Source organism: Corvus cornix, chromosome 9 (assembly GCF_000738735.6).
Source record: "Corvus cornix cornix isolate S_Up_H32 chromosome 9, ASM73873v5, whole genome shotgun sequence".
NCBI classification, from domain to species: domain Eukaryota; kingdom Metazoa; phylum Chordata; class Aves; order Passeriformes; family Corvidae; genus Corvus; species Corvus cornix.
This window is the reverse complement of record NC_046339.1, coordinates 23,379,297-23,397,764: the sequence shown is the minus strand read 5'-3', so window position 1 is coordinate 23,397,764 and position 18,468 is coordinate 23,379,297. Positions and strand designations below refer to the sequence as shown.

General features: G+C 57.8%; 1 protein-coding gene across 2 annotated transcripts; it reads left to right on the top strand.

Annotated features, from left to right (window-relative positions):
- On the top strand, positions 1 to 7,744 carry AMOTL2 (angiomotin like 2). Of its 2 annotated transcripts, none has more exons than XM_039557168.1 (10): positions 1 to 87; positions 1,089 to 1,888; positions 3,217 to 3,439; positions 3,933 to 4,077; positions 4,217 to 4,309; positions 4,941 to 5,236; positions 5,339 to 5,631; positions 5,759 to 5,970; positions 6,271 to 6,411; positions 6,581 to 7,744. In XM_039557168.1, exons 2-10 carry the CDS (start codon positions 1,176 to 1,178, stop codon positions 6,637 to 6,639), a joined length of 2,175 nt encoding a protein of 724 aa, XP_039413102.1. In that variant the 5' UTR covers positions 1 to 87; positions 1,089 to 1,175; the 3' UTR covers positions 6,640 to 7,744. The 2 variants fall into 2 exon arrangements, with proteins under 2 accessions (XP_039413102.1, XP_039413101.1); XM_039557167.1 differs by having other exon boundaries at positions 6,268 to 6,411.
- Positions 7,745 to 18,468: the final 10,724 nt, after the last annotated feature.

Sequence of the window (18,468 nt, the reverse complement as noted above, 5' to 3'; positions counted from 1 at the left end):
TTCCGGGCATAGCAGCGCCCGACCCGGCCCCCGCGGCCCCGGGACGCCCAGAGCCGCCGCAGCACCGCTCCGCTCCGCCATGCCCCGGTGAGTTCTGCCGCCGGGACCCCCGACCGGCACCGGGACCCCCCGGCACCGGGAATGCCCCGGCACTGGGACCCCCCCTGACCGGCACCGGGACCCCCCCGACCGGCATCGGGACCCCCAGGCACCGGGAGTCCCCCGGTATTGGGACTCTCCCCCGACCGGGATCCGAGACCCCCCCCCGGCACGGGGATGCCCCTCGGAGAAAGGACGCCCCCCCGCCACCGGGAACCCCCCAGCAGGGATCGGGACCTCCCTCAGCACCGGGACCCACCCGGACCAGCAACCCCGGGACCGCGACCCCCCTGAACCGAGATGCTCCCAGCACAGGACTGGGACCCCCCCCCCCCCCCCCGGGACTGGGACTCTTCGACCGGGATCGAACCCTCCCGGCCCAGGGAAGCCCCCAGCCGGGACTGGGATCCCTCCACGGGAAAAGGACGCCCCTCGGAACCGGGATCCTTCTCCCTGGGACCGGGACGTGCCCCCCTCCCCGGCACTTGGACCCTCCCGGGGAAAAGACCCTCTCCCATGCCAGATCCACCCCCAGGGACTGGGAACCCTCCCGGCACTCTCCAAACCGGGACTGGAACATCCCCACAACACCTAGAGCCCCCCCGGAAAAATCCCATGACCCTCCCCACGGTCCAGGAGGGTCCAGGACCTCCATGTCCGTGGCCGGGGATGCGAGGTCCTCCCCATCTCCCGGTGGCTCTGTGCCCGGTCCCACGGGGTCGCTCCATCCCCCATTCCCGGGCCAGTGCCAGTCTCGGGTCCATGGGGCGCCAGCTCCGGAGCCAGCCCCAGCTGCCAGCCCCGGCCCCGGGTGCACCGAGAGTGCCGGCGCTCGGCCACCCCACCGCGGGAGGCTGCTCCGCTGTCCCACTGCCGCCACGGGATTCCACTCCTCCGGCACGTCCCGGCAAACAACCCCGAGTCCGTCAGGATCCGCGCCGTGTCCTGCCCCGACTGCTTCCCGACAATCCCGTTTTTCCCTCTTGCAGGTGTCTCGGCGTGGCCAGTTGCTGTTGAGGTCCCCCGGGACGCCCTTCTCGGGTGGAAACGTGGCTCTGCCGCCGGCACGGACGGACATGAGGACGGCGGAGGACTCGAACGGGACGGTCCTGCACCGCCTGATCCAGGAGCAGCTGCGCTATGGGAATCTCACGGAGAACCGCACTCTGCTGGCCATCCAGCAGCAGGCCCTGCGCGGCGGCGGGGCCGGCGGGGCCGGGAGCCCCCGCTCCTCCCTGGAGAGCCTCAGCCCGGAGGAGAGCCAGATGGTGCAGCAATCCACGCGGCAGGAGCCGCAGGGCCAGGAGCATCACTCCGACCACGTCTACTTGGAGAACAGCGTCTATCGGCTCTGCCCGCCCAAGGGCGAGGAGCTGCCCACCTACGAGGAGGCCAAGGCGCATTCCCAGTTCTTCGCCTCGCAGCGGGGAGCGGCCGGCACGGGGGTCCGGGCTGAGAACGCCCCGCGCGGGGCCGAGAGCGGGGCCCGGCGCCCCGACGAGGGGCTGAAGGACCTGAAGCACGGCCACGTGCGGTCGCTGAGCGAGCGGCTCATGCGGATGTCGCTGGAGCGGAACGGGGCCAAGGCGCAGAGCCCCATCAGCGCTTCCCACAGCTTCCCGCAGCTCTCCCGGCAGCTCGTCCCCCTGCGCGGGCAGCACCCCGAGGGCACGGAGCCGCGGGGACCGCCCCCGGAGTATCCCTATGTCATCCCTTCCCAGGACGCTTACCTGGCTGAGCCCCGACCCTGCTCCCGGGAAGGGCCTGGATTTCAGCATCCCGAAATCAGGTAAACTGTGGCCCCTGGGCTCTGCTTTTGGATGCCTCCCAGGAGTGTCCGGGATGGATGCTTGGAACTTGCAGGATGTGAAGGGCAGTGGGGGCGCAGAGCAGCTGCTCTTGTCCTCACTGGCTCAGGCCATGGGGGTCTGCTGGGAGCCCCCCACTCTGCTCCTGTCCCCAGTTCCCCCAGCACGGCTAGGCTTTTCCAACCAGTGATGAAAATCCCATTCCCTCAGCAGACCCTGCCCCCTCCCCATGCACCGGGAGGAATCTGGGGGTAACTTAGAGGTTAATCTAGGAGCTGGAAACAGCCCAGGAAGCAGCTAAATGTGGAATAGGTATGGGGCAGGGCAGAAGACAAATATGCTCCCTGCTCCACAGAAACCCATCCCATGGTCCTGAGCTGGGAATGTCCATGTAATTCAGAATTGCTGCCGAGCAGAGCCTGGGCTGGTGCCAGGTGGTCCGTGTTCCCTCTGGCAGCTCAATGCCTCTGGAAAAGCCCCAGGCTGACTGTGAGATGGACATCTGGGGGTTCGGGCATTGCCTGGAATTTGAGGAGGTCTGGAAACAACCTCTTCCAGTGTGGAAAATGATGGGAAGAAGGGAATTTGTGGCTCGATGAGAGGACACGCTGCTCCCAGCCCTGCTGATGTATCCAGGCAGAGAGCGATAGCATCTCCAGCAGGAAAACCTTCTCCTTCCAGGGAACAAAGAGGGGAAGGGGAGCTGCAAGGAAGATGTATTTATTCTTCCTTGCTCCGATATCATCCCGCAGGAATGCAGGCCCTTGGCAGGCAGCCCGCGGGGGAGCGTAGCGGGGCCGGGCTGTGCACAGCCACCCTGCTCAGGGTATTCCTGGCGGGATGTTGTTGTGGGATGCTGGAGCAGTGGCACAAGGGGCAGCCAGGCTGTCCTGGCCCCTCCAAATATAGAAAGGACGTATCCATAGTTGGGCAGTGAGGACCTGTGCCAGCAGCCCTTGCTTCGCCCAGAAAATAAGGAAAATGGGGAACGCTGCCGACTTCCAGGGTGCATCCTATACCAGGCTGCCTGCAGCATTCCCAGGAAGAGAGGAGCCTGGGGGGTTGGGAGTCCATCCAGACCCACTGGCCCGGTCCTGGAGGGGTCAGGTCAAGGCATCCCTGCAAGACGGGATTTGTGGTTAGAGAGCAAGCGCTTCCCAGCTCTAAAAAGCAGGATAGGCACTTCCCAGAGCCTCCCTCCTCCTTTGAGGTGACTTGCAGGCACCAGCACGTGCTTGGTGGGATGCTGGAGTTACAGCCAGCTCTCCCACCCTGCCAAACCTTGACACCCTCTCCTCCCCCGCTGCAGGGTGCTGCCCACTCCGGTGCCAGCCGCATTCCTGCCGCTGTGTCCGAGCACACTGGGTCCAGCCGGCGTGGAGGCCCTGGTCAGCGCCCAGGCGGTGTCGGCCGGCAGCCGCCTGGCCCGGGCAGACGCCGTCCTGCGGGAGAATGAGAGGCTCCAGCGAGAGAGCGAGAAGCTGCGGCGGGAGCTGGAGAGCTGTGCCGAGAAGGCGAGCCGCATCCAGAAGGTGAGGGAATGGTGGCAGCCCCTGCCCGGGGGATGCCTGACCAGCTGCTGTGAAAATTCAGCCCCTTTAGTGATTTAATCCCTTCTCCTCCTCCCTCTGGCGGCTTGTTCCCCTCGGAGCAGCTGCAGCCGGGACTGGGGAGAAGGAGCCCATTCTCCAGTGACCCTCTCCCTCTGCCTGTCCCCCCATCCCAGCCGCCACAGAAAGCCCTTTGTGTGGCCTTGTACAAGGGGTGGCTGTTCCCCGTGGCCGGGCTATAGCAGAACCAAAGTCTGTGGAGAGACTCTTCCATAAGAAAAAAGACAGGAAAAATCAGTTCCCCTCCTCCCCCGCCCCCCCCCCCCCCAAATATGTGCTGGGGATCAATTTGGGGTACACTGAGCTCCTCTGGCAGCTCTGGTTGGGCTGAGCACCCTGGCGGAGCTTTGGCCGGCCTGTCCCTTTCCTCATTCCATGAATATCTAACCCTGGCCTGTCCCTTCCTCCACCCCAGCTGGAGAGCGAGATCCAGCGCATCTCAGAGGATTATGAAAACCTCGTCAAGGCGTCTTCCAAGCGGGAAGCCTTGGAGAAAGCCATGAGAAACAAGAGAGATTGTGAGATGCGACGGCTCCAGGATTTCAACCGGGACCTGAAAGGTGAGGGACCCTCTGTGTCCCCATTGCTGTGGGTGCTCTGTGTCCCCTGGCTGTTTCCATGGGAAACCAGGCTTTCCCCACTTCCTCCAGCCAAAATCTTGTATTTAAATCTTAATTGGGTTTGATTGTTTTGGACCAGAGCGGTTGGAATCGGCGAACAAGCAGCTGGCCAGCAAGACCCAGGAAAGCCAGGAGAGCAACCAGGGCAGCGTGGCCAAACTCCTGGCACAGAGTAAGTCCCGGGGGACACCCATCCTTGCCCGGCTCCCCGTGGCATCTGCGAGCGGGGCTCGGCTGGAGGAGGAGGCGGGTGTTGGGCAGCAGCTCTCGCCCTTCCCCAGGGGGGATGGAGCAGCTCTTGGCGCTGGACTCGAGCCATTAATCCCGGCGGCCGGCCGGCGGCGTGACCCGCATTCCGCACATTCCTGCCGCAGCGCCGGCTCTTCCAGCACCGAGCCCGCACTCCCGCCCCACGCCGGCCCGGCCGTTCTCTGCTTCCTCCCTCCTGCACTTCGCAGCCGTGCCAGCCTGGGCTTTTTTGGGGGAAAGTGTACCTACATTTCAGCAGAGAGACGTGGTGTTGCTGTTAGCAGGAGGAATTGCCTCCCCTTCCCTAAGGTGGCTGGATTCGTGCTAGGCAGGTTTCACCCTTCCCGAGCTAAAATTTAGGCTGGAATGTGGCACGTGGATGCTTTTGGCCATCTGCCCAAGTGGCTGGAATGCCCCTGACCCCCATTTGATAGAAGATCTGGAGGAAGGGGTGGCACGGCCAGATGTCGGGGAGCAAAGAATCTCTGCAGGGCTTCATGGATCAGCCTTAGGGAAGCCAAATGTCTGAGACTTGTGGGGTTTTTTTTTTGCAGGCTATGAGCACCAGCAGGAGAAGGAGAAGCTGGAGCGGGAGGTGTCCCTGCTGCGCAGCGCCAACGAGGACCAGCGTCGGCGGGCAGAGCTGCTGGAGCAGGCGCTGGGCAGCGCCCAGGCGCGGGCGGCCAAGGCAGAGGCCGAGCTCCGGAAGAAACGAGCCTACGTGGAGAAGGTGGAGCGGCTGCAGGCAGCCCTGGGCCAGCTCCAGGCCGCCTGCGAGAAGCGGGAGCAGCTGGAGCTGCGGCTCCGCACCCGCCTGGAGCAGGAGCTGAAGATGCTGCGGGCTCAGCAGGTGGGTGCTGGCAAGCCACAGTGGGTCCGGCAAGGCACGGCGGGTGCTGCATCCTCCCAGCACCTCCTCATCCTCACCGGGGCTTTGTTTTGGCTGCTGCAGAGGCAGGCAGGCGCTGCGGGCGGGGGGACGCCGGAGCTGAGCGCCCACACGCTGTCGGAGCAGCTGAGGGAGAAGGAGGAGAAGATCCTGGCGCTGGAGGCCGACATGACCAAGTGGGAGCAGAAGTACCTGGAGGAGTGCACCATGCGCCAGTTCGCCATGGACGCCGCGGCCACGGCGGCTGCCCAGCGCGACACCACCCTCATCAGCCACTCCCCGCGGCACTCCCCCAACAGCAGCTTCAACGAGGACCTTCTCCTGGCCAGCCACAAGCACCAGGAGATGGAGAACAGGTTAGTCCCACCTTGCCAGAGGCATTTTGCCCCCATCAAGGTTTTTCTGTGGTCTGGTTGGGCAGTGCCTGGATCCTTCTCTCCCTGTCCAGCTCTTCTCCCAGCTTCTGCCTTTCCTCCTCTCCAGGTTAAAAGCCCTTCATGCCCAAATCCTGGAGAAGGATGCTGTCATCAAGGTCCTGCAGCAGCGCTCGCGGAGGGACCCCAGCAAAGCCCTTCAGGGCTCCCTGCGGCCGGCCAAATCCGTGCCCTCCATCTTTGCTGCCTCCGCCGCCCCGAGCTGGCCAGGGGCTGGCCAGAGTGACCGGTCATCTGAGGGCAGCTCCCGTGGCAGCACAGGTACACAGGGACACCTGTCCGCTCGCTACCTTCACTTGGCAGTGGGGACATGCTTGCAATTTTCCCCTGTGGTTTTGGAGTTAAAGAGCTTGGGGAGGGGGATTTCCTCCAGGAGCAGCCAGCAATCACAGAATCCCAGAATGGTTTGGGTTGGAAGGGTCCTTAAAGCCTATCTCGTTCCACCCCCTGCCATAGGCAGGGACACCTTCCACTAACCCAGGTTGCTTCAAGCCCCTTCCAACCTGGCCTTGAAAACTTGAATCCCTTGCCTTGAATCCATAACAGACTCTCCTTCAGCAGGCAAAGCCACCGCTGAAGGGACAGCAGTGTCCACTGCCCTTCCCTTGCCATCCCACTCCAAGCACGGCAGCAAGGACGGCAGCACGCAGACAGACGGAGCGGCCGGGAGCAGCGGGCAGGGCGAGGGCACCGGTGTGCTGGGTGAGTCCCCCCGGATGGCACGGGGCAGGGAGTTGGGAGGCCCCAGCCCGTGGGCTCAGCATGCCTGGGATGGGCTTTGCACAAGCATCAGTGATTTTTTAAGGCATTTTTAAGGCCCTAGTTGAGTGGGGTGGGTTCGAATCACTGTGAATCCCTTCTTTCTCTGCAGAGAGCTCGGCTGCTTCCAGAGCCCCAGACCTGTCTGACATGGTGGAGATCCTGATTTAGGGCCACCCCGAGCTGCACAGTGGCCTCTCCACCCTTTCTGCCAGCATGTCGGGATGGAGAAGCCTCTGGGAAGGAGGGACCGAGCCGGGAGCTCAGCGGTGTCCCCTCGGCCGGTGTTGGCAGTGACTCCGGTGTGTGGGAGGGTCACTGTCCCCCTCGGTGCCCACACGGGTCCCTGGCTGCGCGGGGCGCGCTGGAGCCCGGGGACCCCGTGGTGGCTCCATCCCCATCCCGGCTCCATCCCCATCCCAGCTCCCACCTCTGGGTCTTGGCCATCCACACCCACCCAGGTGCTTGGCTTCCAACTGGAAAATCCCTCTCTGGTCGCCTGAACTGTACCCACAAGCTGAAGTCTGCGCACGAGGGCGGAGCCGGGAGGGATCTTCCATGGGTCCCATCAACCACCTGGATCCACGTGGCCAAGCCGAGCACCAAACTTCCATCACCTGCATGCTGCTCCTGGGTTTTCATCACGGGTGGGCGAGGGCTTTGTGATGGGGTGGCAGTGAAACAAAAATGACAACGGAGGGAATGAAAGGTGGAGGAAAAGCAGAGGTGAAAGGCTCCGAGGGTGCCGATGGAGGCAGCGGGATGTGCTGCCCCTCTCCTGGCTGCATCCCCCAGCTACTGGCAGCTGGCTTCTGCCCGTAGCCAGCGCCGACATCCTGCTCCTCGGAGCTTCCCATCCTTGCCCTTCATGTAAATATATATATTTTTCTTTATTTCTTTCCCCTTTCAACGTGTGCATTTGCTGGCCAACTGCATTTTTTATTTCTCTCTCCCCAGACATGTAAAAAATGCGTTCGGTTCTCGTGCATTGTTTACAAAATGGAAAAGAAACAAAAAATTATGAAAGAGGAAAAAAACCCCCAAACCCCATGACTTAATATATTTTATATTAATATTGGTATTTCTTTTTAAGTATTTTTTTCGTGCTGTGAACTTTTTTTCCTGCCAAAGATGACAAGTTCTCGTTTGTGCGTTTTAAGTTATCTTTAAGTATTTAAACATAAACCTGGCTGTTTCGTTACGCCGCCCTATACCGAGATTGCTGTAGCATTCCACTTGGTATAACAATATTTTAATAAAAAAACCCAAATATTGATTCATGGATTTTCTTTTCTTCCGTGCCATGGGGAGAGATGGAGGTGCTGCCAGGGGAAGAGGGTTTGGGGGTGCTGACTCCCTGGTTCACATGTCCTTCCCAGCTCCCCCGGGCAGAGATTTGGGGTGCAGCTACATGGGAGAGGAGAAAAATGCTCAAGAGCATTTCTGCATTCCCCAAAATCCCATTGGGATCCCATTCCCCCCAGCTTCATGGGGGAAAAGGATGGAGTTGCCTGAAAGTGTCAATGTACTTTCCTTCCTGCTCTGGCATCCCTGTGTCCTTGGTTTCTGCATCCTCATGACCCTGCATCCCTGTGTCCTCAATCCCTGTACCCTGGTGTCCTTGATCTATGCATCCCATAACTGCATCCTGGTGGGATCCTTCTCCTCTTCCTCACAAAACCCCTTCCTGCCCTCCTAAGCCCCTGCCACAGGGACTCCCTGATGTCTTCCAACATGGATGGACCTGGTCCTCAAGCTCTCCTTGGCTTTGGCAGCCATCTCCAAGCCCTTCCCCCTCTGCTTGGCTCCTTGATCTTCCAGAAGACCAGAAGTTTTCCAGGTGTTGGACTTCTATTTTCTAACACCTGTGGTGTTAATGCTTCCCAGGGAACATCCTTGGGGACTCTGCCCTCTCCAGCCAGGCCGAGGCTTTCCCTTTGTGCATCCCTTGGCATTAACTGGCAGCTCATCTTTGTTATCCCACTGTCCCTGGGGACTTTGTGCTCTGCAATGGGGTTTAGCTTGGATTATGTGGAACAGCAGCATCAGAAACCAGTTTTGCTGTCAGCTCCTCCATTGAACCACAGAATCACGGACTCATGGAATCATTTAGGCTGGAAAAGCACTTTTAAGATTATCAAGTCTGACTGTTAAGCCAGCACTGCCAAAGCCACCACTAAACCATGTCCCCAGGTACCACATCAACATGTTTTTCAACACGTCTGAGGATGGTGATTCCATCCCTTTCCTGGGCAGGATGCCTTAGGACTTCATCGAGGATCACTGGTCTTGGTGGGACAGCGATGCTGAATCTCAGCTCAGCCCCACCCTTCCCACTCAGGAATCTGGAAGGAGTGGGGCTAAAAGATGAAAATCTGGGGCAGGTTAGGGAGACCTGGAGCAATGCAAAGCTCGGAGCTGGGATCCTCCTTGCACCCATGGCTTCTCCTGGGTGTTGCAAGCAGGAAAATAAGCTCCGCCCATGCAGAAGGACGAAGAGGACCCTGAAACGGGGCCAGGGATGGGCAGAAGAGGGTGGGAAGCTCGCAGGGAATTGCTGAGGTTGGGAATATGTCTGGAGGATCCTGGCGGCCTCCAGCCAGGGCTGTACCTGCCCTGCCTCCCCCAGCTCCTGCCGCTCCAAAGCCCGGGAAGGCCGGCAGCATTCCTGGCATTCCACAGCTCTCACACCCCACGCTTTATTTACCCGAATCCGGATGCAGATTGGCCTGGCTGCAGGTCTGGTTGTTTGCAGGGAGCTTTCTGGGACCAGGGATTCAGGAAATGGGCTCCTGTTGAGAGCTTTGCCCATTGATCCTCACCCGCAGGGCTCTCAGTCTCTGGCAGTCAGAAAGAAGTACAAAGCCCATCTGTGGATCCAGGAATCGGGCCATAGGGAGAGGATTCCTAAATCCAGCAGGAGGTCCCGGCTCCTCCTGCCACACTTTCCAAGGAGCCTTGTGCTTTGGTAGGGATGCTGTTCAGCCAGAGCAACACCCGCAAGGAGCTCCACACCTTGGCCGTGGAAGCTGCTGTGGGGCTGTGTTTTCACCTGCTCAGTCGCTCTGTCCTCACAGGCATTTCCATCTGCCCTTCCCATACCGTCTCCCTGGATTTCACCATCGGCATTGCCTGGACCCACTGTCCTTTACCCCATGTCCGTGTCACCATGGCATGGCTGAAATACCACGTGGGAGCCAAACCTGCTCCCATCCTGGTGCCTGTGATCTCTATGTCCTTGATCCTTGCATCCTTGTGTCCCTGCATCCCTGTATCTTTCTGTTTCTGTGTCCTTGATCTCTCCATACCTGTATCCCTGCATCCCTGTGTCCTCAATCTCTGCATCCCTGTTACCCGGTATCCCTGTGTTCTCCCTGTTACCCGGTATCCCTGTGTTCTTGTTCTCAGCATTCCCATGTGTCCTAGAGCCCTGCATCCCTGTAGCCTCAATCCTTGCATCCCTGTCCTGGGCTCCCATGCCCTGGAAAGGGGTGCTGAAGATGCCTGCAGAGCTGCTGGCTGGGCTGGCACCTGGATGCAACTCCTCCTGTGGGCTGCACATCTGCATCCCTGGAGAGATGGGAAAGGGCTCTGCTCCAAGTGCCACCAGTGTCACCTTGGTGGCTTTGGGTGGGATGTCCTATCCCAGGGCAGCAGCTCTTGTGGGTGACAGGGAGATGGCTCCACTGCTCCAGGGCTGTCTGGGGAGTTCTGGTCCCTCTGTGGTCACAGTGGGCTGAGACAAGGCCAAGGATCTCCTTGGGGTTCCCTGGCCATCCACCAAGCCCCATTCCCAGCCAGGAACGCCTCGTGCCCTTGGTGCCACACCACAGCAGCCTCTCTGCAGCTTTGGTTCCTGCGTTTCCTCATTTCTCTTTGGAGAACGTTGGAACTTGGTCCTTGGAGCATCCTGGAATTTTGGAAGGTCCTTTGTGGGCCCGGGTTCCTCCTCATCCTCTCCTCGTGCAACCCCCCCTCCTTTTCCACTTGCTGAATGCTAGAGCTGAATGGGGAAAGACAAGCTCATCACACCCTCCTTCCTATGGGAAATGGTTTAAAAAACCAAAAAATCCTCACTGGAATTTGGGAGAAAGGGAATTTCACCCCCCTTCCAAATAATCCTGATCCTCATGGGGGAAGTCTGGCAAGGCTGTGGGCCAGCCCTGCAGCCGCTTCCCAGCAAACCAGTCAGGCAAACCGGGTGCTTTCTCTCGCCTCAAGTCCCAGCTTGCTCGTTGGACTGGCAGGAATGAAGCTCTCCCCGCTGGTCCTGCTGAACCCTTCCCTTCCCCCTCCCTCCCTCTCTCATCCCACCCCTTTCCCGGAGGTCCCCCAGGCCTCCAGGCTCCTCTCTGTGTCCTGAGCTAGTTGGGGGCTGCTCCCTGGGCTTTCTTCTGCCAGAGGGTCAATGCTCCCTTCCCAAATTCCTTTCATTGGGCTTCGCATTCCATTGCAGAATGAGCCACCCCAAGGTGTCCCCTCCCTGCAGAACATCAGCATGTCTTGATTTTTGCATTCCCATGACCCTGCACCCCTCTGTCTTCAATCTCTGCACCCCTGTGCCCTCAGTCCTTGCATCCCCGTCCCCCTGGCTTCCCATGCCCCTGTGAGGGGGTGGCTGGAGGTGCCTGCCGAGCACTGGAGATGTCTCTGTGGCAGGGATGGGATGGCAAGATGGGGGTTGTTATTTAGGGGTTGGCCATGACACGCTCCGGGATGCTCCATCCACTCAGCCTTGGAGCATGCCTGGGAGCTCCCTCCCCACCGTCCCCAGCCCCAGGTCCTCCTGAAACCCTTCCTCCAGGACCCTTGGTGGAGTGGGGACTGTCCAGGTGTCATGGTGGGGCCGTGCTCCTGCTCTCACAGCCAGGATCAGCACCAGGGCTTTGCTGGGCTCAGCAGAAGCGGTCGGACCCGCGGTGCGAGCGCGGCAAATTCCTCATTCCTCTTGCCTGCGCTGTGCTGCCTGCCTGCCATCTTTGCATGCAAACAGTAAACAGGCTGTTATTATCCTGGATGCTTTGAATAACTGTGGCTATTTTTTCTCTTCCCAGTATTCTAAAAAGGCAAAAAATTCCCTGCGGTTTCTGAGTCAACTTTTTTTCCTCGCTCTCTTTTCTTTCCTTCCCACCACCTCTGTGACCTTGAAAAACCAGGCGGATGAGCTCCCTGGCTGTCTCTGCTCGCACCCGCTCCCCAGCTGTGCTCCGGTTGCCGCTCCCGCTGCTCCCCATGGCCGGCAACAAGGGAATTCAGGGCTGAGCCTGGTGGTGGAGCAGCACTGGCAGGGCAGTGGTGGGCAGGATCTGGCCTGCTGGGCATCTTGCTCATCTCCTTCCCTGGATGAGGAGCTAGGGATGCTCAAGGAGGTGTTAGGGATGCCAGAGGAGGCTGGGGATGCTTGAGGTGCTGGGGATGCTGGAGGTGGTGGGGATGTTGGAGGAGGATGGGGATGCTGAAAGCACTGGGGATTCTGGAGGTACTGGGGATGCTCACAGATGCTGGGAATGCTGAAGGCACTGGGGATGCTGGAGGTGCTGGGGATGTTGGAGGAGGATGGGGATGCTGAAAGCACTGGGAATTCTGGACGTGCTGGGGATGTTCACGGATGCTGGGAATGCTGAAGGCGCTGGGGTTGCTGGAGGTGCTGGGGATGCTGGAGGCGGTGGGGATGTTGGAGGAGGCTGGGAATGCTGGAGGTGCTGAGGATGCTCGAGGAGGTTTGGGATGCCCAAGGATGCTGGGGATCCTTGCGGTTCTGGGAATCACTGAGGTGCGGGGGGTGCTGGAGGTGGCCAGGGATGGTGAAGGCACTGGGGGTGCTCCGGTGGGTGCAGCTCACACAGACACCTGGGGCAGGGGAATGGGATGCTGCCTGTGCTCCTTGCTTTGCATCCCCAGGAGCTGGAAGGATGTGGGCAGCTGGGGGTTGAGAGGGACATGGGAACAGCCGGAGCATCCAGCCCTTGCAGGCAGCAAGTATTCCCTGCTTCACTCCACAGGTCCCCTGACAGGTCTGAGACTCCTTCCTTCTATTTCCTGCCTCCTCATCCTCCCTCTGAAAACTTTCCCTGGACCAGGGCTTTTGGGACAGGGTGGTAGGGGCCAGACAGAGCATGGGATGGTGTGGAATGGCAGGAACGGGAAGGGAAGGGAAGGGAAGGGAAGGGAAGGGAAGGGAAGGGAAGGGAAGGGAAGGGAAGGGAAGGGAAGGGAAGGGAAGGGAAGGAGCATCCTGCTAGATCTGATGGAGGGGTTTTTTGGTTGCTTGCTGAGTTTAGCTGCAGCAGGAAAATTTGAGAGGTTTGTGGCAAGTCCTGGCACACAGGGCTGGATCCAGCATGGAGCGAAGGGCAAGTCCCTGGGGCGATGGGCCACGTCCCATCACAGGGTGCTGCAACATGCTCTGGCCGAATATCTGGAGGGAACCAGGGATTAATTAACTGGATGGAGAAAAATTGTGGTCATTAGAAGCTCAGTTGGAAGCAAAGGGGCTTGGAAAGGGCACAAGGCTCTCAGCACTTCCTCAGCTGGACAGGGAAACGACATCCAGCCGCAGGAGACAGAGACGGCCGGAGCCATCGCTCCAGGCAGGGAAAGCCTTTAAAACCCACCCAGCTTCATTTCCCAGGTCTCTCTCTCCCAGCACAGAGTCAATGCACACTAATGCTGCTCAGGCCATTTCAAGTGAAACTTCAAGTGTTTTCCCATACAGAAGTGCCTTGGTTTCTTTTTTTTTTTTTTCTTTTTTTTTTCTTTTTAAATTTAAAAAACTTACCTTCTTCCTTCCAGGAAAAATTGGATGTTTGGCCTCTCTGCCCACTGCAGGGGAAACATGTCATTGTGATTTTCCTTTCCTCTCCTCCCCCCTTTGGACCTGAAACTCTTCTGAATAAACAAGAGTTTAAGAGTGCATGTTGGTTAATGAAAGAGAAGGGGCCCATATCCCACTTCCCCAGAAAATCACAGAAATACTGAATTTTCGGGAAAACATTTGGCTTCAGGCCAAAGGAAAGTTTTAACTCCTGACACCTAAAATTGTATATGTACAAAGTTTCCTTGAAACATGGTCGGGGGGAGAATCACTTTCCTTGAATTTCCTAATTTTTCATTCGAGAAAGCTGGAGAATAAAAAAATAATCCAAGTTTCAGGGAGAAAAACACAAACAGAGAAAGGCAGAATGTGAATTTTGGCCTCAATGGAAAATGACACAGGCTGGAAAATATTCCCACCCGCATTTTTACAGCCTTAAAGTGCAATCCTGTTATTTTTTTCCCTCTTGCATAGGGTCCAGCATGAAGTAACACTACCCAGCCTAGAGATCCCATGGCATGTCGCAGGAATTTGTAAGCAACGTTGTATTTGCCGAGTAAACAGGGGTCGGGACAGAGGGTAGGTCAGGGCCACGTGTGTCCAGAGCCACTGGAGAGCAGCTCCTGCCACTTTTGGGAAGGGAGGGCAAGCCCCCACCACCCTGACAGGCCATCCTGGAACTCCAGGCATGTCTTGGATCTACCAAAAGTTTAGGAGCGTGTTTCCTAGGCAACCAAAACATTATTTTTTCCAGCTGCCAAAAAAAAAAAAAAAAAAAAGGTGGAATTAGAGAAAAAAAAAAATGGAACCATCAGAGGAAATTCTAAGAAAATGAAATCAGACGGAAAACTGGCAGGCTGGTCCCTCTCCCTGGCCCTTCCTGCGGAATGTTGGATGCATACAAACAGGGGAGATGCTCGTGGTTGTCTCCAAGCACACCAGGGCTGCCCTGGCCAGTCGAGGCTATTCCTGAGCTGCTGCCCCATGCCCAGACCAGGAGCGGCTCCATCCCGGAATAGAGCCCCCCATGGAGATGTTACCCCCATGGCAGCTATTTTGGGTTGTGTGCCTGCAGGGTTAAATGTGTCTCCAGCACCCGGGAGGCTCCATCCCTGCAGCCCAAACACAGCTTGTCCTGCCCAAAAGCCCCAATATTTTGGTCCTCGCTCCTTCCTCTTCCATCCATTTTCCTCCCCAACTCCCTTGGCTTTGTGGCTGTTTAATCAGCAGCTTTTCTTTCCATCCCCATGTTCAGCTGGCTTCAAGGCTGAGCAGTGCATGGAGCCACCATGGTTTGGGAATGCCCATGGATCAGTGGGGAGGAATGCTCAGCAACGCCCAGCACCCCAGCACAGGGCTCACCAGCAAATCAGGAAGACTGGATTGCAAATCCCAGGAATTTTTTTGTACTCTGCTCTCTTGTTTACGGCCGCTTGCAGGGTGTAATCCCTGCTGTCCTCCTCTTCTATGCCAGGCATTTGCTGGCAGCGATTCCCTGCCCTGCCACAGAGCTGCATCCAGGAGAGTGTGAGGGAAGCTGGGCAGACAGTGCAGGAAAATCCACTCTGGCTTTGCAAGGTCCAAAACAGCTGTAAGGGAGGAGAAAACCCATGGAAAAGAGGGATGTGTGCCATGGCTGCAGCAGAGCTCAGGGAGGTGGCTTTGTGGTCAGGGGAACAGGAGTGAATGGGAATGGATATCTCCCTCGGGACTGCTGCACCATGGGCTGGCTTGGGAGGCTTGGAGAGAGTTTGGAGAAAGTGTCATTCTGTGGTGAAGCAAGACAGTCAGTCCATCACATCACCCCCCCTTGGCCTCCGCTTGCTTCCAGGCGGGAGAACCAGTCCCAACCCTTACAAACCATATGCTCTTCATGCTCCACCAAACACCATCCCCACTCCCATGGTCCAAAGACCATCTCCAGTCCATGGTCCATCTCCACTCCCAGTGGCTGGTGCCCTGCTACGTGGGAGAGCACTGAAAACAACCCCGAAGCTGGAACATTTCCAGCTCCACAACCTCTCCTCGCTTCAGCACTGGGGATCCCTGGGGCTAGAACGAGGGATCTTTGGGGTGACCATGGCACAAACACGTAGGGATGGAATCCTGAGCAGTCCTGTTGTGCTATGCATCCCTCTGGCTGCCCACACACACACACAGAGTCATGTGCTGCACAACCGAGGCACGGCTGTGCACGTTCCCCGCTGTCACATCTCACTCACAGGCCAGGGAACAAAATCCTGGGATGACAAAGCAGGAGAATTCCAGGGTGAGCTCTACCACCATAAAACAGTCTGGAGAAGGGAGAGCTTTGGGGTTACCCAACTGCAGCCTTCCTGTCTCTTAAGGGGCTCCAGGAGAGCTGAAAGAGAGCTGAACAAGGGCATGGAGGGACAGGACAAGGGGGAATGGCTTCCTGCTGACAGAGGGCAGTGTTAAGTGGGATATTGGGAAGAAATTCTTGGCTGTGAGGGAGGTGAGGCCCTGGCACAGGGTGCCCAGAGAAGCTGGGGCTGCCCCATCCCTGGAAGTGTTCCAGGCCAGGTTAGACAGGGCTTGGAGCAACCTGGGATAGTGGGAGGTGTCCCTGCCCATGGCAGGGGGTGGAACGAGATGCGCTTTAAGATTCCTTCTAACCCAAACGATTCTGGGATTCAGTGACTCCCTCCTGGAGACAAGAATTTGCTGGGTAACCCCGTGTGCTCCCCAAGCTTGACTCTCAGAGCATGACTAGAAAGCGCTGGCTGCCTCCAACGTGCCGAGGCAAGCGCTGCCTCTTCCTGCAGGTTCTGCAACAAACTGCTGGTGCTTTGCCTTGTGCAACACCTGGAGCCTTTCCAGAGGCTCGGCAGGTAGGGAGGTATGGGAGCCTGTGCCGGGAATGCTGCCGGCTCAGCCTGCGGTCCCGCAGCGTGAGGTTGCTGCTGAGCCCTGCTCCTGGCACAGCGGGTTGGGAATGCTGCTGCACTCACCCCCTTCCCCAGGAGCAGAACCAAGGCAGATTTTATCGTACCTTATTTTATTTTATCCTGTTCTTGAACAGTTACCCAGGGGCTGGGGAGAACTCTCCTCCTGTATTCAGGTTTTGTGCAAAAATTCCACAAATTCTTTCAAGACTCCCGGACTTTTTCAGCTTCCCTGCAATCTCGGGGCTTCACTGTCCTCCAAAACATGTGGAACGAGCAGCATTTCCTGGTGTTGAAATGCTGATGTAACAGGGTGGTGAATCAGTGGGGATCTTTCTGCCCGAACCGTGTTGTATCACTGTTAGTGCTGAAGTTTTGCTATTTTAATCCACAAAGCCCCGCACAATCCAGCCGGAGTAAATGGCGAGTAACCCCGCCGTATCCAATTTCAAACCTAGGAACTGGTGAGAACTGTATTAATGCAAAACTATTCTGGTTCATGGGACCCTGCTCCAAGCAGACGGGATGCCATGCAGTAATCCAAGCGGTGTGTAACATTATAAAGTGTATAAATAGCCCTTGCCGGGTGTGTCGGAGGGGCAGGGGGAATTAGAGGAGCTGTGTTTGCCTTGGAAAGATGAGCTGAAAGCCAGCGGTGGGCCTGGGGCTTGAATTCACACTCAGTCCTGGTTCCTGCCATGTTACAGACACTAAAACAGGTTGGTTTTGCTTAATACCTTCAGCCTGCACTGCCTTTTCTGGGTCTTTAAGTAACACCCATCAAATTGAGGTGCTGGTCCCTAACTGCTGGTCCCCTTCCCTGCCACTGGCTCACCGAGGATGGGTTTGGCTTCTCCAAAGTTAGAGCCGCCTGATGCCTTGAACCCAACTCCTCAGCCAGCAGCATCCTCGTGTTCTCCCAGCTTTTCCAAGAAAAAGCTGACACAGCTGCAGATTGAGGAGCAGAGGCCATGGAGCCACCAAAACAAGGACAAATGAGTCCCCAGATGCCATGGCATGACGTGGGGAGATCCTTGGAAGTGACAGGGGAGCCCATCACCCTCAGGTTATGGCAGCCTGGTCACCAAGGGCCAAGTCCTGCTCAGATCCCAGCATCCCCCTCCTCCAGGGTGAACGAACTCCAGTGCTGGAGTTTGGAGAGGACACTGTGTCCACATTCTTCAGCCCAGGGCCGGGAATGTCAGCTCCTGTCCTGACGCCAGGAGCCTGCATTCCTCCCCCATGCTGCTCCCAAAGAATGCCAGCCCAGAGGGTGCTGGGGAGAGGGTGCCGCTCGCTCCGGGGGGATGAGGGGAGACTTGCTAAACCCGCAGAAAAGCCTTTCCCGAGCTGGCAGAGACGGGCAGGGGTTAGCACATGTGTGCTGCCGTGTGTTTACTAAACACTGTTCCTGGCGAGAGGGAATGGCTGGAATTCACCCCCTCGCTCCCCACCAGACCCCAAGGACATGCAGGCGGACCAGGGGAATTCGCTCCTCCAGCCTGTTGCCATGGCTGCATATTTCAGAGACTCAAGCAGTGAAAAAAATAAAAGAAGGAAACCAAAACATTTCAATGGGAGGGAAGAAAAATAGGAGGGGAAAAAATGCAGAAGAGTAATGAGAAGGACGAGCGAGTCCAAGAAATGGATTAGATCATCCTTAGAAACTGGTGTCTGAGGAGTTCTCCATAGCTCAGGCTGTTCCAATATTTACTGTGTGTTATTTAAACCATGACTCCTGGCACCAGCTGGGGCTCCGCAGCACCGCGCACTGCTCGGGAACATTGTTAAAAGCTGGTCCGGGGCTCCAGGAGCACTTGAGAGGGGCTGGAAGCAAAACATCCCTGTTGGCTGCGGAAGGCAGCCTGCTCCAGATGAGCTGCTGGCAGGACGGCAGCGGGGCTGTATCCCGAGAGCAGCACCCAGCGTGGAGCTGGCAAACAGCAGTGTGGGATGTAAACTCCTAAGTTATAGGATCAAATCCTTGGAGAGGCTGAGCAAGGACAGGCAAGGGCTGGCTCCAGCATGAGAATGGAGCTGAGGCAAGCAGCGAGCCCAGCCTGAGAGAGGGTGAGAGGCACACCTGCAGGCGGGAAGGTATCCTGGCTCCTCTGATCCTGGAGGGATTTGTTGCTATCGGTGCACTGGGTATATAAAATCAGTCTGTGGGCAGTTTTTTATGAGCAGGTTTTGGCACATGGATTGCTACCTGTGCTTCGTGTCCGTGACACTCTGGAAGAGCATCCCTTTCTTGTGCAGAGGCAATGCACAGCATCGTGA

Bases quoted from the DNA above. Each gene is read 5' to 3' on its own strand.
- AMOTL2 (XM_039557167.1), top strand. From the start codon at position 1,176: ATGAGGACGGCGGAGGACTCGAACGGGACGGTCCTGCACCGCCTGATC. The intron at 3,440-3,932 runs GTGAGGGAATGG...CCTCCACCCCAG, and splicing joins AGGCGAGCCGCATCCAGAAG to CTGGAGAGCGAGATCCAGCG. The intron at 5,237-5,338 runs GTGGGTGCTGGC...TGGCTGCTGCAG, and splicing joins AGATGCTGCGGGCTCAGCAG to AGGCAGGCAGGCGCTGCGGG.